We start from the raw sequence: 25,207 nt of genomic DNA on the forward strand, positions 1-25,207 counted from the left end.
AAGGGCCTCGCAGGCATTTCCAATGTTCTCAGTGCAGAATGAGAAAACAGAGTTATTATTGTTGCTGATGGTTAAGAGATAATAATCGCAGTCTCAAAAAAAAACTTGAGCAAAGCATAATGGGGCGCACCTGAACTCTCAGCCATGGACAGGGAGAGTCAAGAATCTCCACAAGTTCAAGGTCGCTCTCAGCCACTGACAGGGAGAGCCAAGAATCTCCACAAGTTCAAGGTCGCTCTCAGCCACTGACAGGGAGAGTCAAGAATCTCCACGAGTTCATTTCGCTCTCAGCTATCTTGTGAGTTCAAGGCTAGTTTGTTTTCAAGGCTAGTTTGGTTACTTGAGACTATCTCAAAAAATAAATAAAAATTTAAAAAGGAAGAAAACAGAAGGAGTGAGAATACAAGAAATAAAGTGATATATAGGCGATAGATAAATAGATAATGGATTTATATATGATAAATTATGGATGGATAGATAGATAATTGATAGATGATAGATAGATGTTGAATGAATATATGATAAATTATAGATAGATGATAGATAGATAGATAGATAGATAGATAGGTGATTGATAGATAGATAGATAGATAGATAGATAGATAGATGATAGATGATAGATAGATAGATAGATAGATAGATGATAGATAGATAGATAGATAGATAGACAGACAGATGATAGGTAGATAGATAGATGATAGATAGATAGATGATAGATAGATGATAGATAGATAGATAGATAGATAGATAGATAGATAGATAGATGATAGAATAGAGGAACAGAAGTACAGTATAACCTATTGGAAAGACAGGACAAATAGCACTTGTTCTTTCTCTCTCTGGACCTCCAGGGGAGACTGTTATCCTTTAATGTCTGGAGCCTTCTAACAAAGGATAGTTCAGAGATGGTGTACAATCCTAACCATGCGGTGTTATAGAAAGTCCAGAAACAAAGGACTTGTTTGGAGAACTGGTAGACACAGTGTTGGGAAAGGTGTAGTGAGTTATCTTGGAGAGACACAGAGGTTTCCAGAACCCCTGGCTCTTCCCACCTGACCCCCAGTCAGTATTTTCCATCATTTCTGAAAGGAGTGATATCTACTCATAGGTCCCAGGGCTATGGAATGCATGAGCATTCTCTCCTTCCCTGCTGTGTTGCTGGGGTCCACAAGAGACGTAGATTCTGGTGCCCCACACGCGTGTGCGCATGACCAAGGCTGGGTGACAACACTCCTCGTGGCTCCTCTGGGGTTGTGATGATTGACAGTGAGATTTGAGTCAAGAGCTTCACAAGGTGCCTGCTACACACCAAGTGCTTGCTGATGTCACCACAGACCTGTGGCGTCCAGTTATCTCCACTGCAAAGTGGAGACACAGATAAGTCCTTCCAGCATGCCTGTGTCCCGCGGAGATCATCGCTGTCCCCGCTGGTATCTGACAGGTGCTGACCCTCCCTGCTGTTATCTCCATGTTAGCAGTAGCTGTGCCAGGGACCCCAGAGACCAGCTCGATGGTCACGTGCTGAGGAAGAGTGAGGCTGTGTGAGCACACAGTCTAGACAGGTACACCAGGCTCCACCTGAAAAGCTCTCCGGCCTGATTGATTGGCATGTCTAAACTACTTTTTCCTATAAGTTTGTGTGTGCGTGTGTGTGGGGGGGGGGGAAGAGAGAGAGAATGCATTGCTAAGACATGCATGCGGAGATCGGAGGGCCACTTTGTGTGGTCAGTTTCACCTTTCACCTTGATACAGCTCCAGGAAGGAAACTCAGCTCATCTTCAGGCACAACTCCAGTGTCTGCATCTGAGCCTTCTCGCCAGCTCAGCATGGTGAAATTCTAAGCACTATCGAATAAGGAGACCACACTTTCACTTTTGCATTTGGTCCTGTGAATTCTCTTGCTGGCCCCAAGGACAACTGGGTTTTGTAAATACCAGCCACAGCCTCTCCTACCTAGGACATCTGCAGGAAGGGTTTGTTGAATTCAGCTGGCATTGCCAACACATGAAACTCATTTAGCTGAGGCTCACTGTAGAAACCAAACATCTGCCTAAGCATCTAGAGTTACCTAGTGGGCAGATCTCTGGTCAAGGACGAGGGTCAGTGATGGCCATATGCATTCCATGGAAATTCTCAAAGGCAGAGTGAACTGAGTGTGTGTAGGATGTACATTTGTTATTTCGTGTAAGAAGACTGCTTAAATATTTTAAAATTATTTCTGAAGCAGATTTAAAGATATGGAGTAAAAAATGTTAGCAAAATCACTTGGGAAAAGGTGGTTTCTAATGTTTTTAATAGTGCCACAGTTAGCAACTGATTTTTAAATACTTTCTTGATCAACCTAAAAAGCCATCTAAGGCAAAGGAAATAAATTATAGTGCCATTAACAATCATGTACTGTAGAAGCGCCCATTATAAGAGAAAATTTGAGCTTAGTTTTGCCACTCTGGTTCTAAGCCTCTTTCACAGAAATAATCAAATACTACCCTTGATTTCATTTGGAATATTAATGAAATTGAAATAGGCTGCAAATTTCCCTTTGACTCATTAAGTTAGAAAGTCAAAGTGCTAAAAATATACACTTGGGCTTCAAAATAGACCAAAATGGATAACTGTAAAGAAGAGTGTTTTTTCTTCTTCTTCTTCTTTTGAGAGAATATAACTATAATAAAAAGACCTGTTGGGAGAAATGTGAGCTGGCTGTAATGCCGAATTCAGTTGGCTGTATAAACATATGTCTATATTCGTCATGTAGCTTTACTCCTCAAAAATATCTTACAACTCGTACGGTCAGAGCAAGTATCAATAACATAAAATTTCACAGCCCCCTTTTAGAACTGTGGCCTTAACATTTTGTAGGGAAATAAAGCTTTGGTTAACCTTGGCTCTGGCAGACCTCATTAAAATAACAGCCTGTCAGTTTCAAGTTTAAAATAACAGGGTTGTCAGTTTAATACGCAGGGAACAATCTACAGTCTTATTCCCTGGGATAAGGCTGGGCAGAAGTGGGGGGGGGGGGGGTGTGCACGCGTGCGCGCGTGCACGTGACGGGGGCGGGGGCGCGGGCGCGGGTTGTAAGGTGGACAAAGATTGAACAATACTGCCATCTGGTGGCCGTGGTGAGTGTAGCTTTTTAAAAATTCTACGGTGCACTAGTTGGGTCGAGGAGACAGTGTCATGTCTGGGACAACCTTTAGTATCAGATTTGTGGCAGCCTTTTTACTTTAAGTCTGAGCGCAGACTTGACCCAATATATACTTATAGTCCCCGATTACAGTGACCTGATAAGAAACTGCCCTTAGTGGGACTTTGCGAAACCTTTTAATTAGATTTTCCTGTAGAAGAACACCAAGGGTTATGAACGCTCGCTGCCTTTGCATTCCCGCCCCTCCTGTCAGGCAGCTCACAACTGCCTGTAATTCCAGCTCTCGGGCATCTAGTGCCCCCTCTGGCCTATGTTGGCACTTCTACACACACACGTGGGCGTGTGCACACACACACACACAAGGAGGAAGAGAGGCAGAGACGTGGAGAGAGACAGAAAGAGAATTAAAACTAGAATACATTTTTTTGAAATCTGTTTCTAAGAGCTGGGCCGTGATGCTGCACACCTTTAATCCCAGCAGTTGGGAGGCAGAGGCAGGCAGATCTCTGAGTTTGAGGCCAGCCTGGTCTACAGAGTGAGTTCCATGACAGCCAGGGCTACACAGAGAAACTCTGTCTTTAAAAAAAAAGAAAAGAAAAATTAAAGTGTCTATTTTTAAGAAATACTTTCCATATGTCTGATGACTTGTCACGTGAACATCTTGCTGGGAGTTCATCAAGCTATGATTTATACCCTTTACTAGACAATTGTTATATTTCAATAAAAACAAACAAATGTAAGCCAAAAATTTCTGTCTGTAGGCAAAATAGTGACAGATGTCACAAGTCTGAATCCAGCATGTTCCCATTTATATAAATGGAAACCAACCATCCTAGAAGAAGGCTGGATCCCATTCAGGCGTCTACTGCAGCCCGGCCTTAATTCTGTGATTTACTAGTGTACTTGGGACAGCCGGCCCGGATACTGCAACCTTCCAGTATGGCAGCCACCAGCCTCTGGACAGCCGGCCTGGATACTGCGACCATCCAGTATGGCAGCCACCAGCCTTTGGTGGCTGCTGCACATTGCAGGGTCTTAGACTGAACTGAGATTGGCTCTGAGTTTATAGTGCAAGTCAGATTGCAGACGTAGTGCCCAAAGGAGTTTAGACTGTCCAGTTACACTGCCCCAAAGCCACAACCTCTGAGGTGTGTTGGGTTAAATAAAGTATATTGCCTACCTATCCATCCATCTGTCTATCTAGCTGTCTGTGTGTTTATCTATCTGTTTGTCTATCATCTATCTATCTATCATCTATCTATCACCTATCTATTATCTATGTATCTATCTATCTATGTATCTATCTATCTATCTATCAATCATCTTTTTCCGGGCAGGATGTCACTATGTAGGCCTTGCTGGTCCTATGAGAGCAGCCTAGCCTCAAACTCAGAGAGTCTCCTGCCTCTGCTTTCCAAGTGCCAGAGTTAAAAGCACACACCTCCATTCCTGTCTCCAAACATATTCTTAAAATTAATTTCAATTTATGTTTTTCATCCTAGCAGCTGGAAATTTGTGAGCTACAGATGAACCTGACATCCGTGGTTCTCATTATATTTCTAGTGACTGTCGCTATTTCAAGTTACTCCTTCCTTGTCCGGAACGGCTGTTCAGGACAAGTTCGGGGTGGTTTCTCTCACACTGAGCTCTGAAGATGGGTTGCCTATGTCTCTGTATCCTGTAGGAGACAAAATGTTCCTGCAGCGTTTGTCTTTAGCACCTTCGTCTGCTTTCGGTGTAAAGGTGAAAGTCAAGCGCTCTTGAGTCTCTTGGATCTAATCATATGAGGTGTAGAAGCTGTACCCTGGTTGGTGCCCCATGGGGTAAATTGGATCTTTAAGGTAGCAGATGGCTCCCAGGAGCGGGTAATTTACCTCACAGGGGTAAAAGCTTGATTGAGTGCAGTTGGGCCACCCTATGCCATCTGTCCCTGTGAGGATGTGTCTCCTCACTGAGAACTTACAGTCCCAAGGACCCTAGCAAGATATTTCCTTGCTAAACTTTATTGAATCCTTCGGAGGGGAGGGCTCACAGAAGGGAGGAGCTCACATCCACTGGGAACCCAAATCCTAGTGAGATTATGCAACTTTGTCAAGCGCACATCTGTCCATGGTTTTCCTTCCCTGGAGAAGGCTAGCATCTATGAGTTTTCTCTGCTCAAAGCTCCCCTGTCACAAACAAATCTTCTCAGGTCTTCTGCCCACGGACACCTGCTGGTCCCTCCAGACCTAGATCGCCTGATGCCTCTTCACACTTTCTTGCTTATCATACAGGGTCAGGTCTTCTTCTCCCATGGACCATACTTTAAACACAGAGGCCACTTGATGTTCATCTATGTGCTCCATGGAATAGTAAGTTGACGGATCTGTGACTTGTCTAGTACTGCATGCCTAGGAACTTATAACACTTGGGGCATTGTATATTCTAAGCAAGTGTGTGGGGAGGCATAGTTGAAGTGATTACCAATAGACCAACAAGCAATAATTTGTCCGTGAAATAGGGAGATGATCCTTCGGATGGTAATCGAAGCATGTCTTGGCTTCAGGTTCCCAACTGCTAGGATTACAGGTCTCTGCCACCATTCACACCTACCGTTTCATTTGGAGATTCAGAATCTAAATGTCCTCTTCTGTGTACTCAGTTTCATTCATTCATTTATTCATTAATGCACTCTCTACTGAGTACATAAGCCAGGCCTTACACTGGCAGATGGGACATAGATTTCCTGGAACGTGCTGAACAAAACCAACAGTGGTCTGTCACAATATTGCTTGAGGACTAAAAGAGAGGGGAACCACTAGTCATAGGAATGGGGAAAGGACAGAGGGACCCTGCGAATGCATACTCTGTAGAGAACCTAAGTGGCACTGGGTGTCAAAAAGACTTCTAAAAGATTCGCAAAATGAGACCCGCTGTGTTGGTGTTGCAATCATATTTTAATAAATAGCCGGGCCGTGGTGGCACACGCCTGTAATCCCAGCACTCGGGAGGCAGAGGCAGGCGGATCTCTGTGAGTTCGAGACCAGCCTGGTCTACAAGAGCTAGTTCCAGGACAGGCTCCAAAACCACAGAGAAACCTTGTCTCGAAAAAACCAAAAAAATAAAAAAATAAAATAAATAAATAAATAAATAAATAAAGCTTGCCTGAGGATCAGAAAGTAAAACAAACAGTCACTAGCTCTTATCTCTACCTCGTCCGAAATGGCAATCCTGCCTGCAGAAATCTCAGGTGTATGTCACCACTGCCTGGTCTAGAAAGCTGACCAGTGGGGCTGTTTTTACTCTGGATTTTGTATTTTATTAAAATACAAATGAAATATCACTATATTCCACAGAGAGAATTGTCCCTTACTTCATTCCTTTCTTTCCCACATTGCAGAGCTTGTATTTGAGTTAAAGTTTACACCGCAGGAGTGTTGTGATTTCCATGTCTGTGTGTGTGTGTGTGTGTGTGTGTGTGTGTTATGTGATTCCATTAATCCCACTCACTGATAATTAAACTCAACCTAATTCCCAGCTCACCCCACAAAGGAAAAGGCAGGACCTCATGTCATATCACAAATATGAAACAATTGATGCAAAAGTAGGCATTTACGATGCTCCACACAGGACCAGTCTACACGGTTAGGAATAAATCAAATTCCGCGCATCTAAAAAGATTTATGCGCTTTTTATTGCCTACTCCATAAAAGATTTAGGACAACCCGCATCTACCCTAAATGGCTTTAGAATATAGACAAATCGGATTTGCCCCTCTGGTCTGGTGAACGCTCTTCTGCATTGCATAACTGCTCGTCCGAGAGTGTTCCTCTTTGTGAGCACCTGCTGCTGGGTGGGTTTTAGTGGGGACAGCCGTGCAGCTACACCGTGCTCAGGTGCGCCAAGAGACTCTTCTTGTTTCCTGTTCCGCTCCAGCTATCTGCTGCTTCTGCTCAGAGCAGAATGCAGATCTGCTGTTGGAATGTCTTGGGGGAAAAGTAAAGCTTCAGTTATTCAGAACCCAATGACAGCTCTGAGGGATGCCCAAATTCCTCATGAGTTTCGTGCCCACCGCAGTGTGTGTGTGTGTGTGTGTGTGTGTGTGTGTGTGTGTGTGTTCATGTGTAGGTCTATGTTATGGAGGCTAGAGGACAATGGCATATGTCATCCCAGGAATACCAAGCACGGCCCTTGAGACGGTGTTTCTCCACTGACTTAGTACTCTCCCGCTAAGCTCACCTTGCAGACTGGTACATCCCAGGATCTGCCTGCCTGGGATCTCAGTTCCACCTTAGCTGGCATCTTCACTTGGGTTCTGGAGACAAACCCAGGCTCTCTAGCTTCAGACGCGAGTGTTTTACCAGATGAGCGGTCTCCCTGACACCTTCCTCCTTTTTTAGTTAGCAGACACCCATGTGATATCCTGGGTTTCATTTCCCAAAGATGAAATTTCAATATTTTAAGAGTAACTTCAGGAGGTTACATACTTAGCAGAATCATTTTTCTGTCTGTCACACACAGAAGTAAAAATTGGGCCTCTGTTTCAATTTCCTGAATATCACCAAAGTCCCTTTGAAGGGGTTGTGTAGGGGAAGAGCTAGCTGACAACGAAGCGAAATTTTCAGTGAGACTAGATGCTCAACACATTCTAACTTCCTATATATTGACAAAACTGGTAGTTTCCTAATAAATCTCTACGTCGGTCATATTCAAAGTGCGCCTCCGCTGCCGTGATGCGGTTGCCTACGATGGGAACTAGAGAGGCGCCCACTTTGAACCACAAGGAACCTCCCAAGGTTGTCATTCTGTGAGTACAATGAGGAGGGAAAGAGCAGAGCTCAGATTTTAAACACCTAACCTGACTCCCGTGCCTCCGGAAACTGTTTAGGATCGTGAACTTGCTCTTTCTGTGTGTGGCTGCGCCTGAGATCTCCCTGTCCTACGTGATGAAGACTGCAATTTCTAATAACCAAATTCAGAGTCAGCTCTCATCACAATTCACAGACTGAGGCAGCTCCTTGGAGATCACTGTGGCTATGTAGACACAGCAAGGCTTACAGAGTCAGCAAGAGCAGATGGGTTGTCCAAAGCCGAGCATGAGAGAACACAGAGACTCATACCAGAGTTCAGAAATGAATCGGAACTGGGGTTGGAGGGGAGAAACAAGCCAGCCAGACACTGAACGTGCAGAGCAAGCAAGACAGTAGGGGCCTCAACGTGGGAAGGCCAGTCCCAAGAGGAGGGACCAGGTCTTTGTCTGTAGTCGGGGTGTCCAGGAAGACCCCCAGAATGTCCCAGAGAAGGGAAGAGCTGCGCTTCAGATCATCCACAAAACCCAAGTCCTCTCTCATTAGACACTGGTATATGACATAGTGGACATCTAAAAGGAATCTAGGCAAATCTGAAATTGTGACTCCTCTACAAGCTTTGTAGCATAGGAGCTATGATGAACTTCAAAATTTGACAATTCAACAATAAAACCGCTCAATGTCATTCATAATTTTTAGTCTTATTAAAGCACACAATGCTGTAATTGAGTTGCTTCCTTGGCAGAGGAATTCTTTGGTTTTGTCTGAATTTCTGAGGATTAAATGCCTCCCCTTTTCTCTTGACTGCTGAATTCAATTGGTATTAGCTCAAAGGCAGACTGCGCCTTTTCTCAAGGACATGTGGCACTCTTTCTCTGCTTTCTTGACTAGAACGTCAGATCACAGGCAAGGAGGCATAATTAGAACATTAAGTACAAACCTAAAATGTGAAACTTTGCTATCCTTCCTTTTTAATCCCCCCCCACACAGAAAATGTATGACCTGAGCAGCATAGAAGACATCTCTGATGTTGCCAATATTTAATTCACTTTGAGGAATGGTTTTTTTGCCTGGTGAAGATCCCATCTGTCGTCTTGAGGTCATGCCCTTCATAGAGTGTGATCGTTCAGCTAAAAAACTCCAAACCCAGAGCCAGAGGGGATAATTCACTCCCTAAACTTCTCATCCAATTCCTGATCCCCTGAGAAACTCGATAGAACTAAGCATTGTCTTTGTGAACCATCAAAGCTTCTCTTGCTTCCTACTGGGTTTTTATCCTTCTCTATTTTTTCCTACAAAGTGCTTGAGTGTCTGTCTCCTTAGGGAGCAAGGCCACAAGTGCCACCCTGCAGGAGAGGAGGTATGTCACATGGCCATAGACTAGACTCTGTTGCTGAGTTCCCTGGGCGCGTGTGGCAAAGCCCAGAATGTGAGGCTGGTTTTAAATTACATTGTGACCTGAGGACTCAGTAGAACGCTGGCTGTGTAATGTGGGCAAATCTGCGTCAGGGTCTCTGTCAGGCTCGTCTCACCAGAGTCCCCGCTGCCGCCTCTGAGGCTTACTTGGAAGTCTCCTGAAAGAAAACATGGTACAAACTATTTCTCTACAGAGTGCTATAAAACCTTTACACTGTAGGACAGACAGGGACACCCCAAGACACCGAGAAATGAAGCCAAAGAGTTTCACACAACCTAAAAGAGAAAATTAAAAAGCTGCAAACTGGCGCACTATGCGTGAGCGGCTAGGAGAGATGGTCATAAGAGGCGAGCCTGAGCCCAGGATTTAGAGCATGGGTCGATGAAGCGTGCGTCCTCACTGAGCTCCGCGGCCTTGGTAGATCCCAGTTCCTACCTAAGACTATCTAATTCATAGACACTTGGCCATGTTGGAAAAAAGTTAGTATCCTCCTGCACCGGGGGCAACTGAAATACTCTAGATTCCATGTGTTTTCCAGCAGAGGAGTTGTGAGCAGATTCATTCCCAGACCTTATTTCATCACCAAGGGGCAAAGGCGACCTGGTTCCTGAAGTGGGCTTCATGGTTAGTGGAGAAACTGGGGCCTGTATAACAGGCTGATTCTTCTCCTATAAATCCAGATGAGGTTGCTGTCTCCAAAACTGGATTACTAAATTCTTAGGCTGCAAAGTTGACTAAATACATTAATTTCTCTTAATTTATTCAAGTAGAGGAGTGGCCAGACTTTGTTTCTTTAAACAAACTGTTTTCTAAAGCTAACAAATGACCTTCAGCCTATGAAATATTTACGTTGTTTTCCCCTCATTATGCATTATTTAGTGTATAGTCCTTTAAATATTAATCACCTATTTTTTTTTCTAAAGATATGGTATATATTATTTACATCTGATTACATTATGTTTTTATACAGATGAAGTAAGCACACGGAAATCTTTCTGAAGTCATGAGTAAACAGGGCACAGGGCCAACTGCATGGAGCAGGTAGCTAGGAAAATACATTCTGGCCCAGGGATGACTGACGGAGGGCGGAAGGTGGTTCTCTCGCAGTAGCTGCCTAGGGAAGAGCCGTATGGAGGAAGGGGTTCCAGATAAACAGACATGGGGTCTTGGTGACTTGACGCCAGTCATGGGTAAATCTCTTGAAGAAGGAAGTTAGGTGTGCCCTGTCAGGTGACCCACACCGGAGACAACGGTGACGGCAATGTTCAAGGATAGCGCCAAGTGAGAACAATGCAGACGTCTTGCTTACAAAACCAAACAGAAGCCACTGGGCTGCTACACAGGATTCTAAAGATTATTTAAGATGGAAGTCGGTTCATTTTTACTTAAATTCTCATGATTATCCAAAAGCCAGGATCACAGAGGTCCCTGAGACTCTCCTCTAGTACCATACGCGAATCACACCCGACTGACGTCTACATTGACGAGAGCCTGTCATCCTGATTACAGGACTGAAGGGATCATTTGAGATCCCTTCCTGCTCTCAGGTCGAGGAAACAAGGCTTTTTCTAAAGACCTGACTGAATTTGCCCGTGTCTTTCTGACTCCCCAGAGGAAAGTCTGCATGGCCGTAGCTGGCAGGTAATCGATAGTTTTTAAAATCTTACTTCTCTCCGCAGATAATTGGCAATGCCGTTCATGTATGAGTTCACTCAACAAATACTTATTAAACACCCGCTACACACTAAGTGCTGTTTGCTGAGTCTTGGGCTGTGGAGCGGCTCTTCCCTGGGAGCCATGAATATCCAGCTGCTCTTCTGCCTGGGTAAAATTATCATGGGTACGGAAGCCTGAGAGGACGTGTTGTGTCTTTAGTTTTAAGCCCTCTGGATAGAATTACTAATTTTCCTGTTTCCTAATTGCTCCCACGGTGGAATTCAACAGTCGCAGAGAGAAAATATCAGTGGAGCCTCGCTTGTTTAGGAGGGGATATAGTATTCCCCAGAAAGGCTTCCAGATAAACTGGTACCAAGACTCACAGAGGGTTTCTGTTCCTCAGGACTGTGTTAACTGCAGATCTGTCCACACTCGCCGAATGGGGCAGCTACACATCCTTCAAGGGCAGCCACAATGTAGCAGCCATCTTTATATTCCCAGTCTAGCAGAAAAATCTGACCTATAAAGAGGCCTAAGTGCTTAACAAAGGAATGCTGGCGGCAAAAGCGTTTTCTTTCTTACGCCACCAATGTACAGGAAGAAAATCCTGTCCTCCTTCTTATCCAGTAGACTGAAGGCCCTAAATGGTACTGACTTCTTTGCTTGCCACATCACTGATTTCAAATAAGACATGTGTGCCCTTGTGTTATAGACACCCTGTTGCTTCATTTTTGGGTCTTGTGCTTCCATCAGCGAACTGTTTGGGATCATAGACACTTCGTGTATGTACAGTTGCTTATGCCTACGTTATCTTTTATCCCTACTGAACTCATGTACTGTACACTTTACAAACTCCCCCAGGCAAACACTTGTGTGGATAAAGAATTGACAAAGCATTTTTATAACTCTTACCTCATAGTGTTGCAGAGGCATGGAGAGAAGGCTTGAGGAGAGACGTGCGTCTGTTGTCATCACAAAGAAGTGATGAGTGTTTGAACAGATAAAGCTTACCCTGGTTTGATCATGAAATGATGCAAACCTATATCAAAGTATCACATAACACGTCACAAATACGTACAATGATGGTGTCAGATTTCAAAATGAAGCTCTTAGGAGAGGGTTGGAGAGATGGATCCGCAGTTAAGAGCACTGGTTGCTTTTCCAGAAGAATCAGGTTCAATTGCCAGCACCATGTGGTGTCTCACAACATTCTCTAACTCTGGTCCCAGAGGATCTGGTGAGGTGGACAGAAATACATGCCGATAAGACACATATGCCCATAGAATAAAAATTCCAAAAGAAAGAAAAATGGAGTTCCTTTTATCCATGATCTCACTCTATGCCACACCTTAAGTTAAGTCTCTTGTTGATATCCTTGAAGGAGCAAGAATAGGCCTGAACTCTCTGACCTTTACTCAAGGTGGAGCAGACCCACTCCTGTGGGCTCCGGCATTACCGTCAGTTCTTCATATGTAATTTACAAGCTTTATCATAGGTCTACATGTGGAGGTAAAAAAGGTAGGATTTAGGGTTGTGCATAGTTTGGGGCATCCACAAGGACCTTAAGACAGATTTATTAGCAAGGGAACAGTAGCATTCAACCAACCATTCCTTGTCTTCCTGCGCTTTCGTGGTTGGAAAGAAATCCATTGTTTCTCTTCCAAAGGTATTTTTAACTCACTACTCCGTTGAATAAGTTGATGAAAACCACGGGATCTTATCTATACATGCATGGGCCCACCCTTCCTCTTGAGGAAGACTGTCCATTCCATCTCACAGCAGTAAAATGTCCACCTCCCCATGACCTGGCCACAATATCAATCTCTACATGGAATCGTAGGAAAGCCTAATTCCACTTACATTTTTATATTTTGAAAGTAGAAACAAGAGCTTCAATGTGTTCAGCCTGAGTACAGTGAGTCATCCCTGCCCCCACAGAGATACATGCACAAGGATACAGTGCCACAGGCTTTGAAGCCAGGACTCTCAGCAATGACACCTGTCGTTAAGCTACACAATATTCATCTGAAACCGTATGTTGTCTCTACTACTGACTAGACGTATGACAAGATGTCTTAGCTGCACAGGACCCCTGTGCCTCTGCCGTGCAAGGGGTGTGGCAACCACGGCTCAGCAAGACAGAGTTGTGAAGATAGAAGTGGCTTAGCACCAATTAGTGTCTGTCCTGTGTTGAAAACTGCCCCGTTATCTCAAAAGTCTCTCTACCAGCTGGGCGCCAGCCTCCAGATCTAAGACTGAGCAAGGTCTTCCACATGGCATTTGGTTGGTATGTTTCATTGGGTTTCTTTTCATCTAGAACAGTCTTCCTGCCTTTATTGATTTATTTATTTGCTTGGGCTCTTTTGAGGAGTCGAGCCCCATCGCCTTATATAATGTCTGGTTCACGCTGTGTCTGATCATTTATTTATGCTATTGCTCAGTTTCTTCCTCTACCCCTAGTGTCCACTGCAAATGGGATGTTAAGTCAGAAATCTCATGAAATTCGAGTTTAATATTCGAGGTGAGCTTATTTCCTAAGTGAAACCAGCAAATTAAAGTGACCGAGCATTCTTCCTATCTATCCTTTGATTTTACACATCTCTGGCTTCTGTGGTTATTCTGCCTCGTGGCCTTGCTTTCTGCGCTGTGAGTTTCTGGCTTACACTAGGGTGGGTCGAGGAGAGGTTTCACTGTGTTCCCCATGGAGTCAGTTTCCCATGGACTTTTTCATGGGCCTTAAACTAAGAGATACAGCTCTAGAAAGTAGTAGTTCAAATTGTCAAAGTACAGAGAAGTACTAAAAAGATGGCTTGGGTTTTCTCTGTGAAACCCAACTGTATATGTTTGGATTCAGAATGTCAATAAAAATAGGCAAAAATTTAAAAAAAGACTTCCTACTTCTCCGTTGCAAACCGTGCTGTAATGATGGTATTTTCCCGATGATGTTGGTCGCTTGTACTTACATGTAGTGAAGGATGGTCCTAGAGTCGCTCATCTGGGTAGCAAAGGAAGAAAAAGGAAGCTGTTAAGACCCCAGGCCCCTGTTTCCCTTGAGTCTGCGTTGTCTACTGAGCGGGACTGATGTGGCTGCCCATAACACATTCGTTCTGTGTACTTGTAGCATAAGGCTTTCCTTGCAGTGGCAGACCCTCAAGTTCAAGGAAAACAAACCAGAAAGCTCGGGTCTGGAGCTGTTGCTAAGTACTCGTAATATGTAATTCAGAAGTCAAAACAGCAAGTAGAATGAAATAAGCATTTCCAAACAATGTGAGGACTGAAAACCCTCCCTGAAACCGGAAATGCACTCCCGTCATTCCAGAACACCCTAGAAATCCCAGGCACGCTCTTGCCCAGTGGCTAATAGCGTCCGTTCGTTCAGCTGTCTGCCTCGCCTCTGCAGGCTGCAGGTGAGCCGCCCGGCCCTCGTGCAGAATGTTAAAGCAGCATTTACATTTCTCGTGCTCCTCTGCTGTCATCTCCGTGAATTGTACAATGAAAATGTACAGCTACCAAAACGCCAGGGAGAACAGGGCCTGATTATACAATGTGGCAATCGGGGAAGTGCCACACCCGATCCCCATGAGGCCTCCTTACACAGCCAGAGACAGTCCTGTACCTCACTGCAGCCCTTATGAGATGCAGGACACACGGTATTATGACCCCCAACTGTGCAGTGTTTGTGATATTGTCTATGAACTCATAACAGGATGGGATAATGAAAACATACCTCAGTGGATATTTATCAAACACAGTATGTGAAGAAATGTCACTAACTCGGTCTGGTTTTATAAGTTTAGCATCCTGAGTTCCCTAAGTTAGAAACTAGAATGAATGGTTATTTGATCATCTCCAACCACCAAGGATGAGATTGTTTCCAAACCCTGCCTTGCCTCAGAAAACACAGAGATGAGAAGGAGCCAGGGTACTGCTGAGTAGGATGTGTTGAGGTCCATGTGTGGTGTGTGCACTCTTGACTGCACACAGCTCTGAGAGCCAGGGAAGCAAGAAGTCTGACGTCAGGTCTCTGCGCATTGCTTCCTTCTTCAGCTGTCAGAAAGGAAGGGTTTGGGGCCTTAGAAATGGCTGTCTACCGTGCCATGCCTTCGTTCTCCCTCTGTGTTCCTGTCTTCTACCCAGCCTTCCTGACTTTGAGTCTATCTAAATGGGCTCCCTCCGACTTCCTCACCGCTGTAACGACCCCATCTCAAAATTAGGACATATGATGCTTTGGGTCAGGACTTCAAAAATGCTGGCTTGTGGGGACCCAGTGCAACCTGTAACTGTTGCGCGTTGTCCATCCATGCATTTTCTCATTGTTCCTAAAGAATGGGGAGGCAGGATACTGACTGCATGAAATGAATAAACCTGGGTTTCACAATGGAGCCAAAATGGCACCAAATCCGTAATCCCTCCCTCCCCCACAGGTAAGAAGTCCGTAATGAGCTGGAAACGCCTCAGACACTGACACTAAAAACTCTTGCAGGCTCCAGAACTACATCGATGCTCATATTTAAATTGACTTTCATCCTTGGGTACCAGAAATTTTAGGGTGGATTGAGTTTACTGTTCACCATCAAAAGCATTCTGTATGAACCTGCTGTCCGGTCTAGGGCAGAGGTTATCAGCCGCCGAGCCGGCAGCAATATTTATTTCTTGCAGAAGCGCAATCTATTGGGAAATGTGTGCTATCTCTTTGTGCTTGTTTTGGAACGTTTATCTGGCACCCAGGAAACGTGTTCTAAAGCAAGTACTTAGAGCATGCTTAGCAGTACTCTGCAATAGAGTAGCCAAAAACCAGTCCAGACACTCCCTTAATTTTTAATTTCAACCGACAGGACAGAGAAGAGGAAAAACAGAGAGCCTGGGGGGAATGAGAGTGAAGTGGAGGTCAGAGTCTTTCTGGGCAACGAGCCCTCTAGCCTGATTTCCTTCTGCTGAAAATGGTAGCTCGTGTCCCTTGTGTCCGCCATCTTCACTGTGTCGCGTCCTCACGGAGACAGGCAGGCAAAGCCTGGGGAGTCGCCTCACACTTTCCTTGCTTTCTCCATCAGGTGACAGACATCAAGGAAAAACTGAAGCTCTCTAAAAAGGTCTGGTCGACGTTGCCCTACACCATCTGCAAGGACGAGAGGGTGACAGCGGGCACATCCAACGAGGAGGAGTGCTGGAACGGGCACAGCAAAGCCAGGTGAGGCGCCGCGATGCTCGGATGGCGTGCGCACGCGCAGCCCGACGCGGTGCTCCGGCCACCATGCAAACCCTGTTTATCGTGCGGCACATGCAGTCCCATGAGGTGCTCCTGCCACCAGGCAAACCCTGTTTTATGCAAAGAGCAGTGGTGGGAGGAGGGACGCGGAGTCACCCAGTGACAGCTGTTGAGAGTGGCAGGTTGATGGGCACGTGGGAGCATTTACTCTCAAGGTGCCATTAAGTGTGGAACCCTGGCTCTGGCTGCCTCGCTTCTGGATGAGGACAGAGGGTGGTGACAGGTGCCAGCTTCCAGATAGCCTGAGATCACAAAGAGCTCGTTATGTTCACTTAATGACTTTAAGACAACATGGCTATTTTTATCCATAGTTAAATCTGCAGGGCTCTCTTTCCTTTTATTCTTTTTAAATCACAAGTTAAACAGGAAATAAAAATTCAGCTATATTATCTTCACCTTTGGGGGAAAAAAAAACCTTTTAGTGTTCAATGGAAAGGTAAAATAAAATGGCTGGGAGACAAATGAAGAGGGAGGCCAGAAGGTTCCGTGTCTCCAGAAGTCCTGTTGAACCCTCGTGACTCCGTTTTCATCTTCTTGGTCTACTGGCCAATGCTGTGTGCCATTTGAGAAGGAATTTCTGCATCTGTTGGTTTAGCTCAGACTGCTCTTGGCCCAAGCTTGTCTAGGGTGGAGGAGTTGGGTGGGGAAACTGGCTGGGAGTTGGCAGGCTGGGCAGAACAGGAGGAGGGGAATCTGCCAGGCCTCCCACGGTGCAGCTGCAGGTGGTTATGGCAGCTGGGAAACAGATTCAAGGAGTCTTTGGGAACTGACCAGCAGTTCCTGGGAGAAGCTGGGAGTGGGGTCTGTTTGGGTGTCTTGTTGGGCAGATTGAAAGGAAGGGAGCCACTGTGGTACAAGTGAGAAAGAAGAGGTGTGTGAGAACTAAATTCAGAAGAATCTGCCGCAGGTAAGCCGAGAGCATTGCTATGTGGCAAGTTTCAGCATCTGTTGGGGATGGCATTGCTAATCTTACAAGGAGAAGCCTAGCAGGTGAAGTCAGGACAGCAACAGAAAGATCCACAACCAATTTAAGCTGCCCAAAATATCGTTGTTCAAATCTAAGATTGAGACTAGAGATGGAGGTTGATGATGTGAGTGACGTGCCACTCACGGAAGGCAGATTTGGGGGAGAGGGAGGAGACTTTTGGACTGAAAATTCAGTTGTGAATCAATATCTCTGATGTGTTGGCTTTCAAAGAGCCTACAGAAAGACACTGTAAGGCTGAGCAGGTGACCGAGCAGACAGGTCTGCTGCAGGTGACCTGACGGGCGTCTCTGCTGCAGGTGACCTGACGGGCGTCTCTGCTGCAGGTGACCTGACGGGCGTCTCTGCTGCAGGTGACCTGACGGGCTCCCGAGAGGAGAGCTGTCGAGTCTGAGCTCACTTCCTCTTCCTCCCAGCATTCTGTTCTGTTTTCTCCACCCACTTGTGTTCTAACCTATGAGGGCCAGCCAAGTAGTTTCTTTATTTTTTTTTAACCAATGACCTTCCTCCATCAGAGGCCAGAGCTGACCACGACTGTAAGTTTGAGGAGATAGAGCGCTGTTTAGCTTTTATTGCTCATTTGACCCAACCTAGAGTCATATGGGAAGAGAGACTCAATGACGGATCCTCTAAATTGGGTTGGCTTGTAGACTTGTCTGTGGGGAATTGTCTTGATTGCTAATTGACGTGGGAAGACAGCCTACTGTGGGCAGTATAATTCCCTAGGCAGGAGTCCTATGATCATATAAGAGAGAAGAATGTTGATGGACAGCAGGAAGCAAGCAAGGATCCACACATTTATTTTCTTCTGCCCTTGGCTGTGGGCAAAATGTCACTCGCCGCTTGAGTTCTGCCTTGACTTCCCCTTGCTGACTGCCACCTGGTCCTGTAAGCTGAATGAAGCTCGACTTCTCCAAGTTTCCTTTTTGCGGGGTATTTTTTATCACAGCCACGGAACTGGAGCTGAAAGCAGGACCTGAGTAAGACTGGGCATTTCTAACCAGCCCCCAGATTGTGTAGTAACTGTTGACGTAGGAACCACTCATCAGCTGGTCCTGAGGGAGGATTGCCAGAGCAACAAGTACTTTAAAATATTGGGCAGTTGGTCTGGAAAGATGGCTCAAGGTTTAGAGTGCTTGTTGCTCTTGCAGAGGCTCCAAGTTTGCGTCCCAGCACCCACCTCAGATAACTAACAACCACCTGTATAACCACCTCTAGGGGAATCCACATGCACACACATGCACATACACACACAAATAGATCTTTAGAAAAACACTGACAAAAGATAGAATCTATTTATACTAAGAACACATTTCACCGTGGGTTTTGATTTTAAATTTAACTAGCAGTTCTGTGTCTCAGCTGACATTCCTGCTTCCATCCCTCACTGACACATATTCCCCTTCTCGATTTACACACAAGCCTCAGAAACAGGTCACAAAGTTCTGTTTCCTTTCCGCATTCACGGGTGATCTTCGTGATTAATTTAATGAGTCTCTCCTTGTATTAAAAACAACAGTAGCAAAGGGGACAGGGAGGTCACACAGTTCCATTGTAATGTCTCCCACTGAGAATACGTAAGATTGGAGTCAGCCTACCTAGTGCTTGACAGAGAAGTGCTAACTAAGGCTTCAGAGATCCAGCAAGAAGGAATTTTAAGTTTCCAACATAACACAGCCTTCAGGTTGCAGGGCTGTAACCAGACACTGGTGGGACCTTGATGATGGAAGAAGGAATATTTTGAACCCTGAACCCTTATCAACACTTGAGTCATTGAATGTTTTCATCATCCACGGTGTCATAACAAAATAATGAACATATAGAAGTGAAAGCAACAGAATCTCACTTGATACAGTTCTAGACCCTGGGACAAGCCAAGGTTCGGGTGCCAACATGGTTGGTTCAAGCAAAGGAATCTCTTGCTGAACATCCCGAGGGTGGCTGCCTTCTTCCCATATCCTCACAAGGTGGGAAGTGAGAGGTCTTAGCCATTCTTTTGAAGGGATGACTGCCATCATACGGCTTCAGGGTCACGACCTCATGCAACGCTAATCAGTCCCAACCTCCGAATGACCATCCCAGTGAGCACTAGTCTACTGTCACACCGAGTACTTGGCTCACAGCAAGGAGTGCTCAGAAGCACGAGCCTCTTCTCTGAAGTGCTAGTACAGAGTTTCTATATTTAGCATCGTGTCAGTGTCCGCTGCCCATGCACGCGGCAATCTAGGATGCACCTTCCATAGCCAGCAAGAAGCCAGTCCACAGGCGGAATTTCTCCTCACTTTTCACCGACCTCAGCGACTTCTCGGGGGAAAATTGAAGAAGATACAGGACCGTTCTGACTTCACTCAGACAAATAGAAAGTAAAAGGAAGCTAGTAAGTTACAGGGGGAAAATCGATAATAATCTAGAAGGCCAAAGGGAAAAAAATTAAAGACTGGTGGAGCCGGTTACAAATCTAGCCCTTCTAAAGTTGCCAGGGTGAACCTGGAGACCCTAGGAGGACATGTGCAGCCATCAGTCATGCCTGAGAAGGACGTTCTGGGCAGCCTGTGACCAGAATGAGCTGTCTCTGCAGGACTAGGGAAGAGTGATGAGGTGGAAGGCAGGAAAGCCCAGGCCGAGAAGGAAATAAAACTTTTATATGGTTAGGATGCATGGGGTAGAACTCCACCCGGCAGCAAACAGCGGAGAAACAAAGCTCCCTGCTGTCCGCACAGAATCTTAACTTACTGCTCTTGGACAGCAGAGTTTCACTTTCTTAGGACATGGCTACAGTAAACAACATGACCTGTGGCTTCCTGCGGGATTGTTTTCTCTTTCTCGGGATGCTCTTTCTAAATCTATGGGCTCTCCAAAGAAAAAGGAGCAGGACGGGCTGCAGATAAACGATACAGTCTGGAGCCAGGGCCCAGCAGCACAGAGGTTGTCTGATAGGGTGTTAGTTATGTGGGGCTCTTAGGAGGCTTTGTCAGTCACTGCCAGACTCCTCCCTCCCCTTACAGAATGGAGAACTAGCAAACATCCCTGTAAGTTACTGCTTTCCTTTCAATATGTCCCTTCCTTAAAACACCTTCTGGGAAGAGGTGATTGAAGACCTAGCTAAAGAACATAGATTAGTTTGAGCCATTGGAGACAGCTCTTATGGAGAGCCACTGTGGTGTTCCAAGAATTCTGATCCTCCCAGCAGCCATATGTTCCCAAGGAAATCCTTCCTAACAGGTAGGCACAGTACTTGTAAGAAGTAGGAGAAGTAGAACAATCTAGAAAATAAATCAGTCATGCTTGCAAACCACTGTGTGTCAACTATCCAGAGAAAAAGAGCAGGCTGTGACCGGGAGAGTCTGAGCAGATGGAATGAGAACCGGATGGTGCATGGTGACAGGAGATCTCTGTAGAGAGTGAACTGGCAGGCCTGGCAGGATGGCACTGTTTCAGTCTGGTAGCAAAACATGTCCCAAAGAATCTAGCAATACCTTAAAGAACTGGGAAATATTCCAGCTCTACCCAACCAGACAAACATATTGGGAAGGTGAGAACTCTAAGGAGAAACCTGGCAGTCGTCAGGAGTGGCGCTGTTGAGTGTAACCTGGGAGTCTTCAAGGATGGTGCTGTTGAGTGTAACCTGGGAGTCTTCAAGGGTGGCGCTGTTGAGTGTAACCTGGGAGTCTTCAAGGGTGGCGCTGTTGAGTGTAACCTGGGAGTCTTCAAGAGTGGCGCTGTTGAGTGTAACCTGGCAGTTGTCAAGGGTGGCGCTGTTGAGTGTAACCTAGGAGTCTTCAAGGATGGCGCTGTTGAGTGTAACCTGGGAGTCTTCAAGGATGGCGCTGTTGAGTGTAACCTAGGAGTCTTCAAGGGTGGCGCTGTTGAGTGTAACCTGGGAGTCTTCAAGGGTGGCGCTGTTGAGTGTAACCTAGGAGTCTTCAAGGGTGGCGCTGTTGAGTGTAACCTGGGAGTCTTCAAGGGTGGCGCTGTTGAGTGTAACCTGGCAGTTGTCAAGGATGGCGCTGTTGAGTGTAACCTGGGAGTCTTCAAGAGTGGCGCTGTTGAGTGTAACCTGGCAGTCGTCAGGAGTGGCGCTGTTGAGTGTAACCTGGGAGTCTTCAAGGGTGGCGCTGTTGAGTGTAACCTGGGAGTCTTCAAGGGTGGCACTATTGAGTGTAACCTGGGAGTCGTCGAGGGTGGCACTGTTGAGTGTAACCTGGGCGTCGTCAAGGGTGGCGCTGTTGAGTGTAACCTGGGAGTCTTCAAGGGTGGTGTTGTTTAGTGTAACCTGGGAGTCTTCAAGGGTGGCGCTGTTGAGTGTAACCTGGGAGTCTTCAAGGGTGGCACTATTGAGCATAACCTGGGAGTCGTCAAGGGTGGCGCTATTGAGTGTAACCTGGGAGTCTTCAAGGGTGGCGCTGTTGAGTGTAACCTGGGAGTCTTCAAGGGTGGCGCTGTTGAGTGTAACCTGGCAGTTGTCAAGGGTGGCGCTGTTGAGTGTTTTGTTTCCCTTCTCCTGCAACTCATGGGATTTTCCCTGGTTGGCCCATGGGAGAGAAAACTGTAGCGCTAGATGTTGAAGGGAGGTGTGTACAAATAGGAGCAAAGGCGATGGTTGCTTGTTCACAGCCTAGCATCCTTGACATTGGCTCTTAATCTTCCTTTGTGTCTGCTCCATGATCTGCTGACTCCAGTTCTACCATGAAACGATGGGCTTGGGAGCTGCTGGCTATGTACTAAGAGCCAAGGCAAAGAATGTGTCTCTGGCTCCCTCACCCAGGGTGGGTATACGATCTCCAAGAGTTCCAAGCCATGCTCTGCCTTTGGTTCTCTGGCTAAAGCAAGAATCCCGGCTATAAGCTCCGGGTTCTTTTAAGCTACTCTTTAGAACAAGGGAGATATTTGGAGAGCTGTGCTCCCTCTTAATTTGCATAAGAGATAGCAGGCTGTATGGTGAGTCATGATGGAAAGGAGCTAAGGGACTGGCCCACAGCACTGCTGGGTCCCAGAGGTCACAGATGTCCCTGGGTATAGCTGGCCAACATTTGAACATATCTCATTACCATGTCTCATGGATCACCCACCGCCACAGACAACTGTAGTTCTGCCTTCGAGAACCTGTGGACCCACTTAGAACAATGTGGGAGTCTGCTTTGAGCAAAACCACTTTCCAGCAAGGAAAAGTGGAAATGGGGGGCATAGTAATTTGAACTGTAATTGGCCCCTCATGGCCTCATAGTGGCAGTATTGGGAGGTGTGGCCTCGTTAGAGGAAGTATGTCACTGTCGGGTCAGGATTTGAGGTATCTTTACTTCCTGTTGCCCATAGGGTCAAGATTGGCTTCTCCTCCACTCTTAGCACTGTGTCTGCCTGCATGCCCCCATAACCCACCACGATGATAATGAATTAAACCTCTGAAAATGTAAGCCAGTCCCAATTAAGTGCTTTTCTGCTATAAGAATTGTTGTGGTTATGTCTCTTCACAGCAATAGAAACCTAACTAAGACAGGGGGTGAGGCACTCTGTATCAAGAACATTAAAAAGTTATACTTAAAACTTAGTTTTTTTAAAGATGGGAGAAGCTGGGCGGTGGTGGCACACGCCTTTAATCCCAGCACTCGGGAGGCAGAGGCAGGAGGATCTCTGTGAGTTTGAGACCAGCCTGGTCTACAAGAGCTAGTCCCAGGACAGGCTCCAAAACCACAGAGAAACCCTGTCTCGAAAAACCAAAATAAATAAATAAATAAAGATGGGGGAAATGTCAAATGTACCATGCTGATGATTTACAGCATGCAGTCCAGTGGCAGTCAGGACATCCTCATTGTGTCACATCAACACCATCCGTCCCGGATATCATCTTCCCGTAACTTCGGTTCCCAGTGAACACGGACTCCCTCCCTTTCTAAACCAAGTGCCCCGCAACCACCGCTCTGCTCTTGTCTCTGTGTCCTTGAAGACTCTGGGTCACTCACAGGAGTGGCATCCTATCGTGTTCCTGCCTGGTTTATGTCACGTAACCTACAGTCATGAAGGTTTATCCGTGTTGAACCATGCGTCAGAGTTTCTGGCGCCCAGATGTCCATTGCTCTACCTCCTCTGGGTCCATTCGTCAGTCAGTGATCCTGTACTTGCATGATTGTACCCTTTCCTCCATTATGAGTGATGAAGCACTATAAACAGAGGTATAAATATCTTCGTAAGCCTTTGCTTTTAATTCTCTGGTGTCTATATCTCAGGTGTAGTTGCTGGACGATGAAGCAGTTATGTGTATATTTTTAAGGAACTGGTATGCTGTCCACTACACAGGCTGCACCATTTTATTGTCCCGGCCCCAGTGTTCAGGGTTCCAATTCCTCTATATCCTCACCAATACTTGTTAATTTTTGTTTGTTGTTTTAAATAATAGTCATCCTAATGCATGTAAAGTTTAAATATCTATCTAAATAAGATTCTAAAGGAGGTCACAGATATCACGGGTTTGCAAACCTTATTTGAAACCCTTAAGACCATGTCTTTGTAGAATTCAGATGTTTTATCATTTGAGAAAATTACCACAGTGGATGTACTGTATATTATGTAATGCTTCCAGTGGGTCTGGACCTACAACCCGCAATCAAATGCATTAGGATTTCTGTAGAAAAATGCATTAGCGTGGCACTAAGTGGGAGAAATGAGGACTGTAATTGGCCATATTTCAGGTTTGATGATGTTTTGCTAACAAATGGATTGCAGGAGGGAAAAAAATTGGAGACATTCAAAATTTGGAACTGCACATAAGAGTCTCTGAGTCTGTATACACAGTGTACCTTCTTACATTAGGAAAACTTTTGAACACACTGAAAATGACTGCATGTTTAGCTGAGAACTAGAAAATTCTGCAGAGGTATGCATCACATGGAAAATCTTGCAGAGGTATGCATCACATGGAAAATCCTGCAGAGGTATGCATCGCATGGAAAATCCTGCAGAGGTATGCATCACATGGAAAATCCTGCAGAGATATGCATCGCATAGAAAATCCTGCAGAAATATGCATCGCATGGAAAATCCTGCAGAGGTATACATCGCATGGAAAATCCTGCAGAGGTATACATCGCATGGAAAATCCTGCAGAGGTATGCATCACATGGAAAATCCTGCAGAGGTATGCATCGCATGGAAAATCCTGCAGATGTATGCATCGCATGGATAATCCTGCAGAAATATGCATCACATGGATAATCCTGCAGAAATATGCATCACATGGATCTCGTTTATGACAGCAAGTGAGTGAAAACGGCTTTTGTCTCGCTTTGCCAGCTGTGCCTCAGGATGGCACCAGTCAGTCAGGAACATCAAGTGACCAGCACTTGGGCACCCCAGTTCTGCCCCAACTTCATTCTTTCACTATGAATTCCTATGTCCCACCCCAAAGTCTTGTGTGTTAAAAGTTAGTTCCCCATGTGATACTTAACGGTGAGGTTTGGAAGAACTGATTGGAGCATGAGGCCTCTGACCTAAGCAATGGGTTAATCAATGGATCGATTTATAATTTAATTGATAGATGATGGGTGGGGTGGGGCTCAGTTGGAAGAAAGTAGGGCGTTGGAGGCACGTCTCCTGTTGCCTTGTCTCTTGTTTCCTGTCCTGGCTGTCAAGAGGTGAGCACCTTCCCTCAGCCATGCATTCTCCTTCCTGGTCTTCTGCCTCACCTCAGACCCAAAGCCACAGGTTCAGATGAGCACGGGTAGCATCTCAAACATGAGCAGAGATCAAACTGGCCTTCTTTTCGTTGGTTTTCCATGACAGCTTCCCTTGAATTCATAGCAAACCCCATGCGAGCTGCCTTTCAGCTCTTATTTCCTGCTTAGACTTTTACTAGCTAATATATCACAGACTCAAAGGGGCATGTGTGTGTGTCCCTTTCCTTGAGTATGCAGCTGCTAACATGAGACCCACTACTAACACGTGTGTGTTGGTAAGCAAC

At 45.7% G+C, this 25,207-nt stretch overlaps 1 protein-coding gene across 2 annotated transcripts in view; it reads left to right on the forward strand.

Annotated features, from left to right (window-relative positions):
* Window positions 1-25,207, forward strand: part of Gpc6 (glypican 6) — a 994,531-nt gene that overhangs the window by 955,302 nt on the left and 14,022 nt on the right. For both annotated transcript variants that reach the window (XM_041677692.1, XM_041677699.1), the window contains one exon: window positions 16,057-16,193. In XM_041677692.1, coding sequence (XP_041533626.1) covers window positions 16,057-16,193 — 137 coding nt within the window. The remainder of the gene's footprint in view (window positions 1-16,056; window positions 16,194-25,207) is intronic.

The sequence above is a fragment of the Microtus oregoni genome, unplaced genomic scaffold (assembly GCF_018167655.1).
Source record: "Microtus oregoni isolate MIOR12 unplaced genomic scaffold, Mior012 000001F_ref0000356, whole genome shotgun sequence".
NCBI lineage: Eukaryota > Metazoa > Chordata > Mammalia > Rodentia > Cricetidae > Microtus > Microtus oregoni.